Source organism: Onychostoma macrolepis, chromosome 11, assembly GCF_012432095.1.
Source record: "Onychostoma macrolepis isolate SWU-2019 chromosome 11, ASM1243209v1, whole genome shotgun sequence".
In the NCBI taxonomy this organism is placed as follows: domain Eukaryota; kingdom Metazoa; phylum Chordata; class Actinopteri; order Cypriniformes; family Cyprinidae; genus Onychostoma; species Onychostoma macrolepis.
Window position 1 is genome coordinate 27,905,285 of NC_081165.1, and position 20,305 is coordinate 27,925,589.

General features: G+C 30.1%; 1 protein-coding gene across 1 annotated transcript in view; it reads left to right on the forward strand.

Annotated features, from left to right (window-relative positions):
- Positions 1-20,305, forward strand: part of LOC131549814 (nidogen-1-like) — a 41,668-nt gene that overhangs the window by 18,529 nt on the left and 2,834 nt on the right. The window contains exons 10-18 of the mRNA XM_058792314.1: positions 1,005-1,133; positions 2,937-3,080; positions 6,531-6,656; positions 12,316-12,555; positions 13,440-13,612; positions 15,496-15,622; positions 16,742-16,913; positions 19,029-19,186; positions 19,701-19,824. Of these exons, the coding sequence (XP_058648297.1) occupies positions 1,005-1,133; positions 2,937-3,080; positions 6,531-6,656; positions 12,316-12,555; positions 13,440-13,612; positions 15,496-15,622; positions 16,742-16,913; positions 19,029-19,186; positions 19,701-19,824 (1,393 nt within the window). The remainder of the gene's footprint in view (positions 1-1,004; positions 1,134-2,936; positions 3,081-6,530; positions 6,657-12,315; positions 12,556-13,439; positions 13,613-15,495; positions 15,623-16,741; positions 16,914-19,028; positions 19,187-19,700; positions 19,825-20,305) is intronic.

Below are 20,305 nucleotides of genomic sequence, written 5' to 3' on the forward strand. Positions count from 1 at the left end.
TCATGTTGAAACTGACACTTATATCAGTGCATATGCACAGAAACAGAAGTGTATTATTGCTGCTTTTTCTATTAAACGATTCATCTCAAAGACCCTGAATGATCGAACGCAATGAACATTTAATAATATTATTTTAGTTAAAGTTTTGGTAAATAAGTTTTATGTGTTTTTGCCATTATTATTATTATTTTAAAATTGTTTATATTGTTTTTATAATTTTCTAAATATATTAGTATTTAATTTCTGTTTTCACTTTAATTTTAGTTGAAGTTGTAGTAATTTTGTCGTGCTTTTTGTCATTTTTTATTATAATTTTTTGAACGTCTATATAGTTTATCTATATTTATTTAATTGTTTATTTATTTATTAAATTTTCTTTTAATTTTTATTAGTATTTAATTTTTGTATTTTCTGTTTTCAATTTGATTTTAGTTAAAGTAGTAGTAATTTTGTTGTGCTTTTTGTCATTCTTTAAATATGTCTGTTATTAGTAGTATTAGTATTATTTATTAATAGGTCTCACAAAAACAGAATTATTAGAATGAAATAAAAATTCAGTCTATAAAAAAATATTAAAACTAGAAATTAGAATTCATTCATTCATTTTCTTTCTTTCTTTCTTTCTTTCTTTCTTTCTTTCTTTCTTTCTTTCTTTCTTTCTTTCCTAAACAAGCAATTGAAACAAAATTTCAATTATTAAGTAATGAAAACAACATTAAAATAGTTTCAAATAAAACTGTAAAATGTAAGAATGGAATTAAACAAAGTCAAATAAAATTAAAATAAAGATTATGAAAAATAAATAATGTATGCTATAAATTGTGAAGTATTTGTACATCATAGTAGTATTTCTTGTACTGCCTTTATGTTTTTTGCAGATTTCAGCATTGTCCTCCTTCCCTGAGTATTTCCATATTTCCATAAAAAAAAAAAAAAATCTAAATAAAAGCCTATATTGAGCTCTTGCCTGTGTTAATATATAAATTTCTCTCCTGGTTTCTCAGATGTTGATGAGTGTTCAGAAAGCCCTCAGATCTGCGGTCCGTACAGCATCTGCAACAACCAGCCCGGATCTTTCCGCTGTGAATGTCTGGATGGGTTTCAGTTCGCCGGCGACGGACGGACGTGTGTCGGTAAGAGACCGAACCACTTCTGAACCGGGTTTGAGTTCGCTGTGATTAAAGGGTTAGTTCACCCAAAAATGAAAACTCTGTCATTAATTACTCACCCTCATATCGTTCCAAACCCGTAAGACCTTCGTTCATCTTCGGAACACAAATTAAGATATTTCTGATGAAATCCGAGAGCTCTCTGACCCTCCATAGACAGCAATGATATTACAACAATCAACGCACAGAAACGTAGCAAGAACATCATTAAAATAGTCCATGTGACATCAGCGGTTCATTTTTTATGAAGTTACGAGAATACTTTTTGTGCGCAAAGAAAACAAAAATAAAATAATTTATTCAACAATTCTTGAATAAGAGAAGAATTGTTGAATAAATTATGTTATTATTGTTTTCTTCACACGCAAAAAGTATGTAAATTACGGTTGAACCGCTGATGTCAGATGGATTAATTTAACGATGTTCTTGCTACGTTTCTGTGCGTTGATCATGGTAATATCATTGCTGTCTATGGGAGGGTCAGAGAGCTCTCGGATTTCATCAGAAATATCTTAATTTGTGTTCCGAAGATGAACGAAGGTCTTACGGGTTTGGAACGACATGAGGGTGAGTAATTAATGACACAATTTTCATTTTTGGGTGAACTGTCCCTTTAAGGGCTGTCAAATAAAAATTTTAATTTCAAATATTCGTCGAATTTAAAATAATTTGAATGCAAAAACACTGCATTAGAATTTTAGATGTTCGTCAGGCAGCGTTATCAGTGGCGCATGAGATGCGACTGGAATATTGCATAAAAAAATAAAATAAAATAAAAAAACGCTGGATGGAAACACCAATATACGCATAAATTCTAAAAAAGCACAAAAAAACTTATGCACACATTTGAGTAGGATAAACTTTTTATCCGATAACAAAAAATGTGCATAAACTACGATGGAAACATATTTACCAAATAAATTCCTCCATGCGCATTGAAAAAGTCATGTGACTTTACCAGCTTGCGGACCGATCTCGTTCACAGCATGTATATGTCGTTATGGTCGTTCTGAGCAAAGTCTGTCGTCAAAGTATTTCTGTATAAATGTCTTACACGATTGCATTCCCAAACAGCAGCATCCGCCTCCGAAAGCAATGACAGCATTTATTGTGTTTCGTAATTTATCAGTCATGAAAATTATTATATTCAGTGGCTTCTCCTAGTTTTCTTAGTGATATTTAGTGCCAGTTTATCAGGACGTGACTTTTTTGTTCTCTTTGACTCGTTGGATGGAAACGGTGCTTTATTCGCAAATGTTTTATGCGATATTCCAGTTTTGCGCATAAGTTAAATTTGAATCTTTGGATGGAAACATAGCTATTGGCTTTCATCACTTTGTGTTAAACTATGCATACATGATGCTGTTTTGTTTATAATTGTTTAAGCAAATAAACACTATGCACTTTTTCACAGATAGTCGTGTTATTTTATTGCTTTAATAAACGTGCATTAGTAGTATTTTGCTCGATGCGCCCTCTTGTGGCCTCAGGAGAGAAGCCAAAAAAGCGTTTTCCCCCCTAACTGAAATTATGCCTTTTAAATTCTAATATAATTTGAATATTGATAATATTTATTGTTTTACACTACCATTTTAGCAATTTTAACCAAAGTATGTTATAGACTTTTCATAAAGACCCTAAGAAAACTGGCATCCGATGACCCCTTTAAATTTGAATATAATTCGAATATTGATAATATTTATGTGCAGTTTTATGTGTAGTTTTTCAGCCATTGTGACAGCCCTGTTGTGTGTGTGTCCCGTGCAGAGACGGAGCGTCCCGTGGATCACTGTCAGAGAGGAACGCACGACTGCGACGCTCCCGAACGCGCTCGATGCATCTACACAAGAGACTCGTCTTATGTCTGCTCGTGTCTACCGGGTTTCTCTGGAGACGGACGAATCTGTCAGGGTAACATTCACTCACCGCTGAGCGGAAAATACACAGGAAAATGGCTATATGGCTACTAGTAGCAGAGTTGGGGAGTAACACTACTACTAGCCATAGATGGGTTACTAGCCGTAACCACATTATGCAATTTAGTGTTACATGTAGCCACAATCTAGTTACATGCTACTAAATTATATAATTTAATTACAGAATAAATGTAACTGTAATCAGTTACAGTTACTGAGAAAAAATGTGTAATTAATAGTGCTGTCAAATGATTAATCGCGATTAATCGCATCCAAAATAAAAGTTTTTGTTTACATAATATATGTGTGTGTGTTTATATATACATAATAAATATACACAGTACACACTCATATATCATGTAAACAAAAACTTTTATTTTGGATGCGATTAATCGCGATTAATCGTTTGACAGCACTAGAAATTAAATTACAGTTACTTATGTAAATGTCAAAGATTACAAAGGGGGTTACATTTTTTCACACAGCTACAGATTTAATTGATTTCTTTCATAAATTGCAGTGATTGCTGTAAAACATGAGACCATGTTTCAGGAGTTTAGGACACAGAATAGGACAAATGCTCATTTGATAACGGCTTTATTTCCTGTTTGGGTTTATGCATATGCTTTAATTTTTAAGATTAACTGTTTCCTCCAAGCTATTGTTAGATGCCACTGTCATAGTTATGCTAGATTTGATTTCAAAAACTTTCGTAGCTGCTAAACTATTTCTTGTTATGGTTTTAACCTCAAAATGATCTCAAAGTAATCATTTGCTGCTAAAGTCTGATTCTGTGGTGGCTGCGCTTTAAAATTAAATTATTATAATCTTAATTCAAGTGAAGAAGGATTCTGAAAGTCTGATAGTAATTAGTGTTGAGTTCTACTGTAAAGTTAACCCTGCCTGCTTTACATGATAAACATGAATTTTAGAAAAGTAATCAAAACGTAAACAAATGTAATCAGTTACATTACTTTAATAAAGTAATTGGAATAGTTACACTATTACATTTTAGATAGGGTAACTTGTAATCTGTAACCTGTTGCACTCGTCCACGCCCCCCTCGTTAAAACACGCCCCCTCATGTCTACATCACGATGTGGAAATATTTTTGCATGATGCCGCCCAAATTTTCACACAAAGACGCTGTGTGTTTCTATGTGAAAGCAAAAGCACTTTATTTGAACAGAACAGCACAACCCAAATGTTTGAATTTGTGCAACGCATTTTATAGAAGACAGTTTCGTGAACCTAGGAGAGTACAAGGCTGGCTGTGCACGAAGGCTATTTCTAAAAAAATAAATTAAAAAAAGGGTCAATTCTGACTTTGCTCTGACAATCTGGCACTTCTGAATCAGCGACTGTAAGTATGTTTTGTTATTAGTTTAAGTATTTGCTATTGACTGTTCAAATGCGGAGTTTTGCGCGTAACGCGTCGTGTGTGTGTGTGTGTGTGAGGGGAACAGGGTCACATGACAGCGGAGTTTACAGCCCGTCAGAAATCGTCTTAATCGCGGCTTGTGTGCAGATACATACGAGCATCATCACTGTGTTTTTCACATGACTCTGTTCCCCTTTCAGGCTTGAACTGATGGTAAAACTAACTTGAAAGCTGAAGCTTGCAATTATGGAAAGGGGCGTTAGATTTCCGAAACGTGCTTGTGGTGTTCGGCCAATCACAATGCACTGGGTTAGTTGGCCAATCAGAGCAGACTGCGCTTGTTGGAAGGAGGGGCTTTGTAGAAAATTACGCGTTTGAGAGTAATAATAATTAGAGGCATAGAGGAACTACAATAATGTACAGTATTTGAAAAAGAATGTGTTTTTTGAACATTAAAGCATGTCAACATATTCTGTTACACCAAATACACAAAATATTGATCTTTAAAAAAGCATCATATGACCCCTTTAAAGACCTAATTCACAGCAGTGTTATTTTAGTTTCATTGATATACGGTTATAGTTTTGGTTTATATTTTGAATTGGATTTTACTTTTATATTTTCTGTTTTCACTTTAATTTTAGTTAAAGTTTTAGTAATTTTGTTTTGTTTTTGTCATTTTTATTAATTATTAAAAAAATGTCTGGATAGTTTTTTATTAGTTTTCATTTATAGGTTTTTATTTTATATTTTCTTATTTTAATTTTAGTTCAAGTTTTTGTAATTTTGTTGTGTGTTTTTGTCATATTATTAATTTTTGTTTTTTAAATGTCTATGAAGTTTTTATTAATTTTAATTTTTTATATTTTCTGTTTAGTTTTAGTTATAGCAATTTTGTTTTTGTTTTTTTCATTTTTATTCATTTTTGTTTTTTAAATATGTCTATATAGTTTTTATGAATTTGTTTTTATTTTATACATTTTCTACTTTCACTTTAATTTTAGTTAAAGATTTAGTAATTTTGTTGGGTTTTTGGTAATTTTTTATATTTTTTAATTTTTTAAACATTTATATATTTTTATACATTTTTATATATTAGTTTTTATTTCTATATTTTCTGTTTTCACTGAAATGAAAACTGAATTTATATATATATATATATATATATATATATATATAATATTAATTTTTATTTATTAGTTTTTATTTTTATTAGTTTTTATCTATTACTTTTTATTTATATAATTTCCTTTTCACTTTAATTTTAGGTAAAGTTTAATTTTAGTTTAAATTTGAGTGTTTTTTTTGTTTTTTGCAATAACTAGTAAATATGTGTTCATCATACATTTTCTTTTGATTCATTTATATGATTCTATGAAGTCTAGAAATCACAATTTTAAAATGATTTTTCCTCATATATCCAGGTTTTCCAATCCTCGTTCTTTAGAGACAAAAACAGTTGTTTTGGATTGAATTAAAAATAAGAAATGTTGATTTGGATTTGTTTTAGATTATTTAAAAGCTTGTTTAGTCTTATTTTAAATGATTTCAGATCAGTCATATATGGTCCTCTATTCTGGTTTAGACGGAAAAACCTTTATTTCTATAGCGCTTTATACAATACAGACTGTTTTCAAAGCAGCTTCACAGCAATAAACAGAAACAACATGCAAACTTAGTGAAGCAAACTTCATGGAATATGAGATGAATTCAAACTCTGCTGTAACTCAGCTCTTAACAGACAGTGTGGCTATTCAGCGTCTGTAGGTTTTGTCTCAGTCTCACAGCGGTAATGTGAGTCTCTCAGCAGACAGCGGGGCCCCTGGAGACAGGAAGTGCTGTGATCTGGACAGGAAATGCTCGGCACAGCTGTGTGCGTTATTTATCACTCCAGCTGTAAGGAAGGGCTGGCTGTGGGAGAGCGGTTCGCTGCAGGGTGGACATACTTCATTAATAACACGCAGCAGATGTGCATTCCTTCATATAGAGCTGATTCTGATGAGTCAACACCTGTACATATAGATCTGTTTGCGCGTGTAAAACTGATGTGATTTTCTCACGCAGATATCGATGACTGCCAGCCGGGCCGTTGCCATAGCGACGCCATCTGCTACAACACACAGGGCTCCTTCACCTGTCAGTGCCGGTCTGGTTTCCACGGCGATGGCTTCAGCTGCACACCTGGATCCGGTAGGTGTAGTGTGACGCTTGTATGACGCTTTAAAGTCAGTGTGAAATTACTTTTTTAACTTCTGTGAGTCTTGTATGAAAACCAGGGTTATTATAATGTTAAGTATAATTCAAACATAAAAAAAAAAAAACTTTTTCATTACTTCAAATAAAATAAACATGAACTGAAATAAAATAAAATAAAATGAAATATATTAGAAACTTAAACTTATTTTGTTTCAGCAAGATTTAGTAATAAAATAACTCAAACTAAATAAACTAAAACTAAAAAAAATAAATAAAAAGCTGATAAAAATAAGGAAAACTAACCAAAATTTAAATGAAAACAGAAAGTATAAAATTGAATATATATATATATATATATATATATATATATATATATATATATATATATATATATATGATGATAAAATGATAAAATACTAAATAAAATAAAAACATTAATAAAACATTATACTAATAAATAATAGAAAATTAATGAAAACGAATCATTCACAATAACACATAAACATACATCTTAATATATTAAGATAATAAAGTAATAAAGATAATAATGAGTCCATTTGGATTTCATGCTGATTTTAAAGTTTTTTGTTTGATTACTTTTTCAGGGCCTTTTATGAATTTTTAAGATTGTATTACTGTCTTAAAAATAAAATTATAAATAGAATAATTCATATATATATATATATATATATATATATATATATATATATATATCTTTAAACATATATTATTATTATTATTAAACTATTAACTATTAAAACTTACAAAAATAAAAATATATTTTACTCATAAACTAAAACCTAAAACTTAATATAAACATATTAAAATATGATAATAATAATGAAAATGTCAACAACAAAAAACACAACAAATTACTAAAAATGTAATTAAAGTTAAATAAACATAGAATATATATATATATATATATATATATATATATATAATCTGATTCTGAATATTAACAAAAACTATAATAGTATCTCAAAAATAACTGATGAAAATAAGTATATTTTTCTTCAGAATAACATGCACTGATGAAAGTCCACAAGATACTATGATTAGTTTCATTAAAATAAGTATAAACATTTTTATTTATATTTTTAAAATGTATACTTTTTTTATTAATACCAATTTTATTAAAAATAAATGAATCATTCACAGTAAGACCAAACACATATGTGACCCTGGAGCACAAAACCAGTCTTAAGTCGCTGGGGTATATTTGTAGCAATAGCCAACAATACATTGTATGGGTCAAAATTATACATTTTTCTTTTATGCCAAAAATCATTAGGATATTAAGTAAAGATCATGTTCCATGAAGATATTTTGTAAATGTTCTACCATAAATATATCAAAACTTAATTTTTGATTAGTAATATGCATTGCTAAGAACTTCATTTGAACAACTTTAAAGGTGATTTTCTCAATATTTAGATTTTTTTGCACCCTCAGATTCCAGATTTTCAAATAGTTGTATCTCAGCCAAATATTGTCCAACAAACCATACATCAATGGAAAGCTGATTTATTCAACTTTCAGATGTAAACTGGAACATTATGACTGGTTTTGTGTTCCAGGGTCACATATTTAAATAGTAAATGAAGTCCATTTGGATTTAATGTTGACTTTAAAGTACATAAGGGGCGCCAGGATGCTGTTTCTTCATTTGTGTCGTTCAGTGCCTCTCTCTCCCACACTTTTCTCATGGCCGTGAAAGCGTCTGTTTATTGGCGATGGTCAGATAAGAAGCACTCATTGTAATTTGTCTTGAGTGTTTTCCTTCCTCCTCCTCCGGGGGCTTTGCTCGGCCTGGTTTACATTATCATATGGTTCTCATATAGAGCAGCGTTCAGTCTCAACACGCCTCTCGAGAGGCGGCCAGGAATGTGTCTGCAGTCTCTGTTCTTTGTTCTGCTTGTGTTTTATATACTGTACTGATCATCTGGAGCAACATCAGAGCTCACAGCACCTTCACACTGACAGCTATGTAATATTCACCTGCTCACTTATGATAAAAAAAAAATAGATGAATGTCAGATGACTCTTAAAACCATGTGCAGGTTATATATAACCACAAAAATTCATATAAAAATACAGTTAATTAATCAAAAATACTGTAAAATTGTGAAATATTATTGCTATTTAACATAACTGTTCTCTATGTGAATATCTGTTAAACTGTAATTTATTTCTGTGATGCGCAGCTGTATTTTCAGCATCATTACTGCTGTCTTCAGTGTCACATGATCTTCAGAAATCATTCTGATATGCTGATTTGCTGCTCAACAAACATTTCTGATTATTATCAATATTGAAAACAGTATTTTCAGTATTAACCGCATCCAAAATAAATGTTTTTGTTTACATAATGTATGTGTGTACTGTGTATATTTATTATGTATATATAAATACAAACACATGCATGTATATATTTAAGAAAATTATGTTATGTTTATATATTAAATGTTTATATATATATATAATATAAAATATAAGTATATGAATATATAAATGTATAAACGTAAATATTTTCAAAACATATTCTGTATGTGTGTGTATTTATATATACATAATAAATATACACATACATATATAATGTAAACAAAAACTTTTATTTTGGATGCGATTAATAGTTTGACAGCACTATTAAATATTACAAATATATATATATAAAAATAAAAATTAATAAATATCAGATGATATAGATTCTAATATATATATATATATATATATATATACTGTATACTGATTTTAATATCTATTAAATCTATTTTTTAAATAAATAACTCTTATTAACTCTTATAGAAAATCTTATTGATCCTAAAAATATGTTTTATTTTCTTAACGCAGAATGTATAATTTCCTTTTTTTTTTAAAAAGACGTGAGAGGCTTCTGCACATTTTCCCCTGCAGCGAATATTTCACAGCACTTCAGTGAGTCTGTTTCTGTCTGTGTGTGTTCGACAAGCGTGACGTCTTCTCCTAATTTGAGGGCAGATGTCACGTCTCTGACGCCGTGATAATAACAGCCCGACACATTCACGCTTGCTTCAAGCGTTCAGGCCTGTATGCAAGCGTTATCTGTCACAAGTCCTTCTGTTTGTCTTCCTTTGTGTTAGGAAACGTCTCGTCCTCTCGATGATTTAATGAGGAGGAACTAAGACAGATACTGTTATCCCTAAACAGCAGAAGAACTAGTGAAATGTGGCAAAGTGTGTGAAAGCAGGCACTGTTTGTGTAGCACCTAAGTAAATAATTAAAAACTACACTTTGACTGTTTTTGGCACAAAATAAATTAGCTTGGCTAACAAGTAAAAAGATAAACACATGATATGAGCCCTTTCAGTGGAGGTATGTGTGTGTTTGGATGGTTTACAGTAAATATATGAGTATTTATTTATTCATTTCTTTATTAGGGCCTTTTTTCAGGATTTTTAGGATTATAATACTGTATTGAAAATCATCTTGTCCAGATACAATGATTAAAATTATTTAAATAAAACAAAATTAAAATGACAATAATTATGCATGAATTAAATTTAGTACAACAAATGCTGCTGTGGAAATAATTTATAATAATGGAAATAATTTTTTTTTTTTACTTCAGAATAATGTTCTCTGGTTAATGTCACTAGATACAATAATTATTTTATTTACAATTAAAATATTTATATAAATATTAAAAAATATATATATAACATATCAATTAAAATTAATTATTCATTAATAATAATAATAATAACATATATTCAGATTGTAAATAGAGTCCATTTGGATTTCATATTGATTTTAAAGTTTGTTTGTTTGTTTGTTTCCTTCTTTCTTTATTTTTTAGGGCCTTTTTAGGATTTTATATTATATATATTTATATAATATTGTAATTAAAATAATTCTGTCAAGATACAATGATTAAATTAAATTAAATTAATTCTGCATGAATTAAATTTAGCACAACAAATGCTGCTGTGGAAATAATGTAGGCCAGGTCTTTGAGCCTTATACACAAACTTTTAAAAGCTTAAAAGCTTTAACATTTTTTTTTTTTTTTTTACACTTCAGAATAATGTTCTCTGTGAATGTCACCAAATGCAATGATATTTTTAAAATTAAAATAAATATAAAAAATTGCTAAAAAATTAATACATAAAACTAATAAATAAAATTTCTAATAATAAAAATTAAATAAAATGAATCACATCAAGACCAAAAACATTTATTAAAATGTTATTTATTTATTTATTTAATTTTATTTAACTTTTTAGGGAATTTCTAGGATTTTTAAGACTTATAAAATAAAACAAAAGTAAAATAATTCAGCATTAATTAAATTGAGTACAACAAATGCTGCTGTGATGTGTACTTACAATTGCATGTTTTTTACATTACAATAAAGAAAATTTAAAAGGGAACTATACTATTATTATAAATTATAGTCAATAAGATTGTCATCACAATGCAAAACCGATCCTAAAACTAGACTTCATGTTCTTCGTGCAGAATATATAAATATAAATTTCATGAGTGTTGTGCGGCTGAATGGAGGAATGGTCACATAGATCATCTACAGCAGATGTCACCACAATCTCACCAGATCCACTTCTGAAGGGCCCCGGGACCCAAAAACCAGACACACAGAAACCACCGGCTCTCAGACAGAACAGAGATCGTTTCATCATGTGAATGTGAATATATTGTCTTTAACTGTGAAAAACAGAGTGACCATCTCTGTGTGTTTAGATTCAGTAAATACTCTGGTTTTGAGGTCTTGAAGTGACTATATTAGGGATTATTATTAATAATTTATTTATTAATTCAAGCATTTTATTTTGCTACATTTTAACCTTTTTTAATTTTTTAATTCATTTAGATTTTGCTACATTTTACCCTTTTTCATTTTGTAATTAATTATTTATTAATTTATTTATTCAGTCATTTACATTTTACACTTTCTAAATGTACTTATTAATTTATTTATATTATGCTACATTCTAACCTTTTAAAATTATTAATGAATTACTTGTTTATTTATTCATTTAGATTTTGCAACATTTTAACCTTTTTAAAATTTTTAATTAATCAATTTATTTATTTATTTATATTTTGCTACATTTGAACACTTTCTAAATTGATTAATTAATTTATATTATGCTACATTTGAACCTTTTTAAATTATTAATGAATTAACTTATTTATTTATCCATTTAGATTTTTCAACATTTTAACCTTTTTTAAATTTATTTATTTATTTATTTATTTATATTTTGCTACATTTTAACCTTTTTGAATTTTTACATTTATTTATTTAGATTTTGGCGTCCAGAATGAATGAAACACACATTCCATCCTATTTTGGGTAAAAATCTGGAAAATATACCTCTCTCAAAATAAATATTAAGCAGACATAAAAATCCATGCTTTTTCCAGTGTACAGAGGTTTACAGGAGTTTTTTGTTGTTAATTTGTTGCAAAAAAACACTGATGTGCCAAGCTATCAGAACCGAACCGAAAACCGTGGTACGTATTGAACCGTGGACTAACTGCATTGTTGCATTGTTGTTTATATAGTCTAGGGAGACTATATGCCACTCTTTATTGCAAAAGAGCACTAAAATGACAGATTGTTGATCATCTGACGGTGTGTTTGTTGCAGATGGAGAGCTGACGGCGTGTGAGCGTCACAGAGAAGCAGCCCAGGCGTCCTCGTCTTCGTCGGGCGGATACTTCTTCTTCCGTCCGCGTCCGGCCGTCGGTCAGTACGTGCCCAGCTGTGACGCTTACGGCGCTTACGAACCCCTGCAGTGTCACGCCAGCATCGGTCAGTGCTGGTGCGTCGACTCGTCCGGACAGGAGGTCCTCGGATCCAGAACCGAGCCGGGCAGCAGACCCATGTGTAAGAGCACAGACCGGCCCCATTACATACAACACCTTTATATGATGCTGCTGCTCAATTTGAGTTGCCAGTACTGATTAACCTATGAGTTTTATTCTGATATTTTGCGGCTTCTTCTCATTTAGAGTCATGAACATGTATACAAAGTTTCAACACTTTGATGTGTCGTGGAATATGCATACAGTATTTATATTACAATATTACAACCTTCTTTTATTTTTATAATAATTGATTTATTGCTACATTTAAATTTTTTAGCATTTATTTATTTAGATTTGTATCTACATTTTAATCTTTTTCATTTTTAACTATTTATTTAGTTTTTGCTGCATATGAACCTTTTTTAATTTTTACATTTATGTAATTAATTTTAAAAAAGATTAAAATGTAGCAAAATCTAAATAAATAATGAATTCATTCATTCATTCATTCATTTTATTTTGCTACATTTTAACCTTTTTTAATTTTTACATTCATTTAGATTTTGCTACATTTTACCATTTTTAATTTTTTTTAAATGATTAATTTATTTACTCAGTCATTTATATTTTTCTACATTTTAACTTTTTAATTTTTTACATTTATTTATTTAGATTTTGATTTATTTAGATTACAGAGATTATGTGCTTTTCCACTTTTTTTATTTTTAAAATGTGTTGCAATACTGTTTATAAAATGTTTTCATATTTATTTTTATTTTTTTGTAATGTGTGAGAACTATTAAGGTTTATATAAGGTTTGGTTTCGCACATAAGTGAAAATTTTCACGTTTTGCACATAAGTCACACAAAAAGGTCTGAATATTGTTGTATTATTAAGGTTTTTTATTTGGAAATTTTAAATTATTTTTTATTTTAATTGGACATTTTTCCCTCTTTTCGTAGGTATTGATCACAATGTGGCTCCGCCCCTCATTGGCCCCACCCCCCGATCTGACATCAGTCCTCTGACTCCTGGAGCAAACCTCTTATTCGCCCAAAGTGGCAAGATCGATCACATCCCGCTGGATGGCAACCGGATGATCAAAGATGAGTCGAAGACCGTTCTGCACGTACCTGTGAGTTAATTACCGTTATCCTCTTGTTCTGACGAACTTCTCATTTACACTGCTGCTACAACAGCAAATGTGCAATATGCTTCTGTGAGAATATTAGACACACATAGTGGCCCCGAAACATATTTGTAAACTGAAGTCACACCTAATTTATAAATTAATATTTATTTGTTTACATTTGCTACATTTTAACTTTATTTTATTTATTGCTAGATTTTAAATTGTTGCATTAATTTATTCATTTAGATTTTGCTACATTTTAACCTTTTTAATTTAACTATTTATTTAGATTTTGCTACATATTAACCTTTTTAAAATTTTACATTTATGTACCTAGTAATTTTAAAAATTAAAAAAGTTATATGTAGCAACATGTAAATAAATAATTTATTTATTCATTCATTCATTTTATTTTGCTACTTTTTAACTTTTTAATTTTTACATTCTTTTAGATTTTGCTACATTTTACCCTTTTTAATTTTTAAAATTATTTATTAATTTATTTATTCAGTCATTTATATTTTTCTAGATTTTAACTTTTTAATTTTTACATTTATTTACATTTGCTACATTTGAACACTTTCTAGATTTATTTATATTATGCTACATTTGAACCTTTTTAAAATTATTAATGAATTAACTTGTTTATTTATTCATTTAGATTTTGCTCAATTTTATCCTTTTAATTTTTACAATTATTAATTGATTAATTAATTAATTATTTTATATTTTGCTACATTTGAACCTTTTTTGCCATGAAAATAGCCTTATTAGCTGGCATGGTGTTAAATTATAAACAAACAAACAAACAAGCATGACAAATTAAGTCATACTTAAATTGCACACAAAATATAAAAGCAAGTGTCATTTTTGTAAATAAAGATGAATGAATGAATGAATGAATGAAGCATTTATATAGCGCTTTTAATGTGCATTGCAATACACCCAAAGCGCTTTACAATCATGTGGGGGGTCTCTCCTCAACCACCACCAGTGGTTGAGATGCACAAACATTTTACAACAAAATGTTTTTACAGACAGAAGTTCGTTGGGTTTGAAATGCTAAAACAATAGATGTTTTGTTGAAGAAAATGATGGTCAGACATTAATTTTAGTTTCTCGGAGCCACTATATGATGGAAAATTGTTTCTAAATGGATCCAGAAACTGTCAAATTCACCAATTATACATCATCTGCACTGAAATATGACAAAACCTCAGTTTACTGCTCTTGTAACCACAGACAGTCATGAGTCAGTGTGGCACATTCCAGCAGGAAAACTCGTCAACAAGACGTGATTTTGCTGGTCTCTGACAGCACTGGTCAGACTGAGGTGGCCTTGATTGACCATCATGTGTGGGATGTTTGAGATTCTCCATCCAGACAAATCCATTCAGAGTCAAACTGACTGCTCCTTCATGCTGCAGATTTAGTTTTTAAAATTTCAATCAAAAATAAGCTTCTTTTTACTTTTATATATATATAAAAAAATAAAATAAAAAAACTTTTGTACATTTTAACCTTTCTATTTTTAAATTGATTTTTAAAATAATTAAAATTTTGCTATATTTTAAGCTTAATTTTTTTTTAAATACTTACATTTTGCTACATTTTAACCGTATTCATTCATTCTTTCCTTCATTCTTCATTTTGCTACATTTTAATATATTTATTTATGTATGTATGTACTTATTTATAATTAGCTACTGTATATATGTAAAATGACTTTTTACTGCAAACTAACTTGTGTGAGTGTGAAGCTGTTCTGAATATTTTCGTTCCTTAAAGCATGTTCGTTATTAAAAACATCGTCATGTTTCGTGGGCCGTTCCTCGTTCTCTGTTGTGTGGCTGTGTCTCAAGCTGGTCTTGTGTTGATGTCTGCAGGGTAAAGTGGTGATCGCGGTGGCGTTCGACTGCGTGGAGCAGATGATCTACTGGTCTGATATCACTCAACCCTCCATCAGCCGAGTGAAGCTGCAGGGCGGAGAAACCTCGGTCCTCATCACTAAAGGTGAGCGGCTCTCTAACACTGATAATACTGATTCACAGCACATCAATCACACTACAATAACTCAATGTCCCTGGCGCTTTTATCAGCTCAACCACTTTGACCTCAAATATTTACTTTAGATTGTTAGTTATTTACTGAAATGTTATATTTACTGAGATTTTGAGTTATTATTTAAAAAATCTAACAATACATTTGCTTATTTACGGTTCTCTGATGTTGGTTTATACTTATTTGACAATGCATGTAAATATATAAAAGAACTAATATTTTTTAAAGTTTTATTATGTTTTTTTTAAATATGATTTTTTTATTTACATTTTTATAATTTAATTCATTTTTAATAAGCGTTTTATTTTGATTATTTTTATTTTTGAATGATTTATTTAAATTTGACATTTTATGATATATTTTTATTAAGCATTTTATAGTGATTTTTTATTTTTGAAAGATTTATTTAAATGTAAAATCTTTATGATTTAATTCATTTTAGTACGTTTTTGTTTTGATTGTTTTAATTTTTAAAGATCTTAATTTTACATTTTACGATTTAATTAGTGGTTAATACATTTTTCATTGTTTTTATTTTTAAATGATTTATTTTAGTTTTACAGTTTTATAATTTTATAATTTTTACTTGATTTATTTTTAAATGATTTATTTATTATAATATAACATTTTTATGATATAATTGTTGTAGTGTTTTATTTCAATTGTGTTTTTTTTAATTATGTATTTATTTTAAATTCTAAGGCACACCTGGAAGGTATATGTCAAAACCTGTTTTTTTATTGTTTTATAATTTATCATTTTATTAATTTTAAAGTGTTTTACTTTGAAGCGGTTTTTCCTTTTAAAACAATTAATTTATTTAAATTTTAAAGATTTAATAAATTTTTAGTAATTATTAGATTTCAATCAGCTCATTCATGAACCCCAGTTTGGGAAACCCTATGATAAATAAAAAATGTTAAATAAATGCCACTTGCTTTGATCTTTTATTAAATGTAACAACATTCAGACAAATGTTACTTCAAAAAATTCTTTGCAACATTTGTTTTGTTTTTTGAAACCTATCAAGCTGTTGTTAAGGAAACGCGCTGTATGTTGTTCTGTGAGCAGATCTGGGCAGCCCTGAAGGAATCGCCATCGATCACATCTCCAGAAACATGTACTGGACCGACTCCATACTGGACCGCATCGAGGTGTCCCGACTGGACGGCAGTCAGCGGCGCGTCATCTTTGACAGTGACCTTATCAATCCGCGACCGATCGTTGCTGACCCCGCCTCCGGGTACGTGTGCTGGTCACGCAGCTTTGAAGAAAACACACACATATGTAGGGATGCCCCCTAATAGAAGAGGCTTGGTCAACCAAAAAAAAAATCCACATTGGTGAATCACACAGATCGTCACGGCTAGTCTATGGTAATACCGTACATCGGGCAGGACATCCAAACACTCGCCTATCATTCATCAACCACAAATATGGCTTATCATCTGAAATGTGTATTAGCAACTTTACATGGCCATTCAATCTAACATTAACCTAGAGAAATGTGCGTTATAGTGTCAGTGTGGAGTGTGAAGCTTAACAGTAGCTCACTGCAGGACAGATGGAGGGACTTGCTCCTAAAATACTCCCTCATTTTTGGTCATGCAGACAAGAGTAATGCATCTTTCAAATCTGTAAAGACTCTACGTTTATTTGTGTGCACTCACAATAACAACAAAACATTGTGCTTTTGTAAAATAATGAAAGCAAACAGGATGCGCTTTCTGCCGTCTCGGTCTCTGTGAACTAGAGCGCGAAACTCTGTGTATATCTTTGCCTTACAGATATTAAAAATATATTTATAGAGAGTGAAATGTCTACTTTCAAATGAACCAATTCAAATGGAAAACAAATATTCTCAAATAAATATTCACGTAATCCATATGAAACATGCACACAGGCGCATCACTACTGCGGAGATGACGAGTTTGTGTTGCCGACTTCATCTCTTAAACCAAAATAAAGAAAGCACTTGTTTATCTGTGAATTATTAAAATGTTAATGCAGCCGCCTTACTGTTTTTCCCTGACACATTCATAATCATAGCTTCTGCCGGTGTGCTGTAGCAAGCTTTATGCGTGTGTTTGAGCGCTTATAGGCTATGTAGGCAATTAAAGGCTCATTATAATGATTTAAATGGTTTATTAATAAAAGTGTGATTAGTCGACTAATGCCTCAAATGAATGACTACTAGTCGACCAGAAAAATCCTTAGTAGAGGACAGCCCTATATATATATGACCCTGGACCACAAAACCAGTCATAATGGTCAATTTTTTGAAATTGAGATATATACATCATTTGAAAGCTGAATAAATTATCTTTTCATTGATGTATGGTTTGTTATGATAGGACAATATTTTACAATATTCGTTCCATGTGTGTACGGAACAGCAGTCACTCCCGCATTTCTAACCATAGCAACATTTTGTCGTCTTGCGCGAGTGAATAAAAATTTAGCCTTTTGTTATGTTGCCATGTCCTCATATTTACAAGCGCTTTTAGGCATGTTGTTTGGTCTTAGCTCATAAAGATAGGCACTTTATGGAGTTAATAAAGTGGTCTGTCACGGATATGAGATATATGATTTTTTTTTTGTGTTAGAAAACACAAAGCATTTCAGTGTTTTAGTGTTTTTGTGCTTGTCCTTGTTTGTTTGTTTTTTTTTAATTATATGAAGATCTGGCAACACTGACACTTTACCGCAGGGCTCATGAGCACAGTTAGCCCCGTGTCAAAATGTGCTAAGTTAAGACGTCTTTCACTGTTATTCTCTTGTATCTCACGTACAGACGAAGACACATTTCTGATGCACGTTCAAATATGTCATTAACAACTAGTTGTTCAGTTTGGTTCCGTACACACTGCGTAGAATTTCTGTAAATGCGGTTTTCACTCCCTGTATTTTTCGGAGTTAATACGGTTGTTGACTGCGGTTGTCACTCCCATATTTTAGTGAATTATGTGCGTACAGAACATGATTAAGGAGTAAAGGATGAACTGATAACCGAATTTAGCTGCAACGTGGCCTATTTGAAAAAATGGAATCTAAGGGTGCAAAAAAAATCTAAATATTGAGAAAATCGCCTTTAAAATTGTCCAAATGAAGTGCTTAGCAATGCATATTACTAATCAAAAATTAAGTTTTGGTATATTCACGGTAGGAAAGTTACAAAATTTCTTCATGGAACATGATCTTTACTTAATATCCTAATTATTTTTGGCATAAAAGAAAAATGGATCATTTTGACCCATACAATATATTGTTGGCTATTGCTACAAATATACCTGTGCTGCTTATGACTGCTTTTGTGCTCCAGGGTCACATATATGACACACGTCTCTCTGTCCTCCAGATACCTGTACTGGTCCGACTGGAGCCGAGACGGGCCCAAGATCGAGCGCTCCGGTTTGGACGGCAGCGACAGGACGGTGCTGGTGCAGGAAGGGCTGGGGCTGCCCAATGCTCTGACCTTTGACCCCCAGAGCAGGCAGCTCTGCTGGGCGGACGCAGGTCAGCTTCACATTCATTCAGCAACATCAATCATGATTCACGTTTGGTTATTATTGTTGATATTTTCTTTCTTTATAATAATGCCACTGATGAATCATTCACAATCAGGCCAGAAGCATGAATTTTCAGTTGTAGTGCATATTAGTATTTATTTTTTATTTTATTTTTTATTTTACACTTTTTAATTGATTTAATTAAAATAAAAAAGTAAATTAGCATTTTATGATTTAATTATTTTATTGTTTTATTTGATTTCTTTATTTTTAATTTGTATTTTTAGATTTTTTTTTTTTGTGTTTTATTTTGGTTGTTTCTTAAAATTTAACATTTTTATGATTTAATTAAAAAAAATTGTATTTTGATTGTTTTTTAATATTTTTTATTATAATTTAACATTGTTATGATTTTTTTATTTGATTCATTTTTCGGGTTTCATTTTGATTTTAAATGATTTATTTATTTTAGTTTTACATTTTTATGATTTAATTCATTTTTAATAACTGTTTTGTTTCAGGAACCCGTAAGGTGGAGTGTGTGGATCCGTTCTCTCGTTTCAGGAGGAAACTGATAGAAGGGATTCAGTATCCGTTCGCCATCGTGTCTTACGGCAGAAACCTCTACTACACTGACTGGAGAAGGTACGTCACATTTGGTTTTACTTCAGAGCCGTCCGATTCACAAACAAATGTCTCTTGTGAATCAGTTCTTTTAATGATTCAAAAGAATCAGGTTGAATCAGGTTGATGTTTATATAATAACGTGTTGTTAAATATGGACGTTAAGAAAACATTTTTATTTTTTTATTAATTTAATTTAATGTTTTTCTGATTTAATTTTTAATAAGAGTTTTATTTTGATTGTTTTCTTTTTAAAGTGATTATTATATATATTTTATGATTTAATTTTGAATTTCTTAGTTTGATTTATTTATGTATTTGGTTTGTTGCTTAATTGTTTTTATTTTTATGATTTTATTATTTTAATTTTAAATTTTTATTTTATATAGTTCATTCAATTTTAGTAAGTGCCTTATTTATTTATTTTTTTCGTTTTTATTGTTAAATAATTTATTTAAATTTGACGTTTTTGTTATTTAATTTCCATATACATGTTTTATTG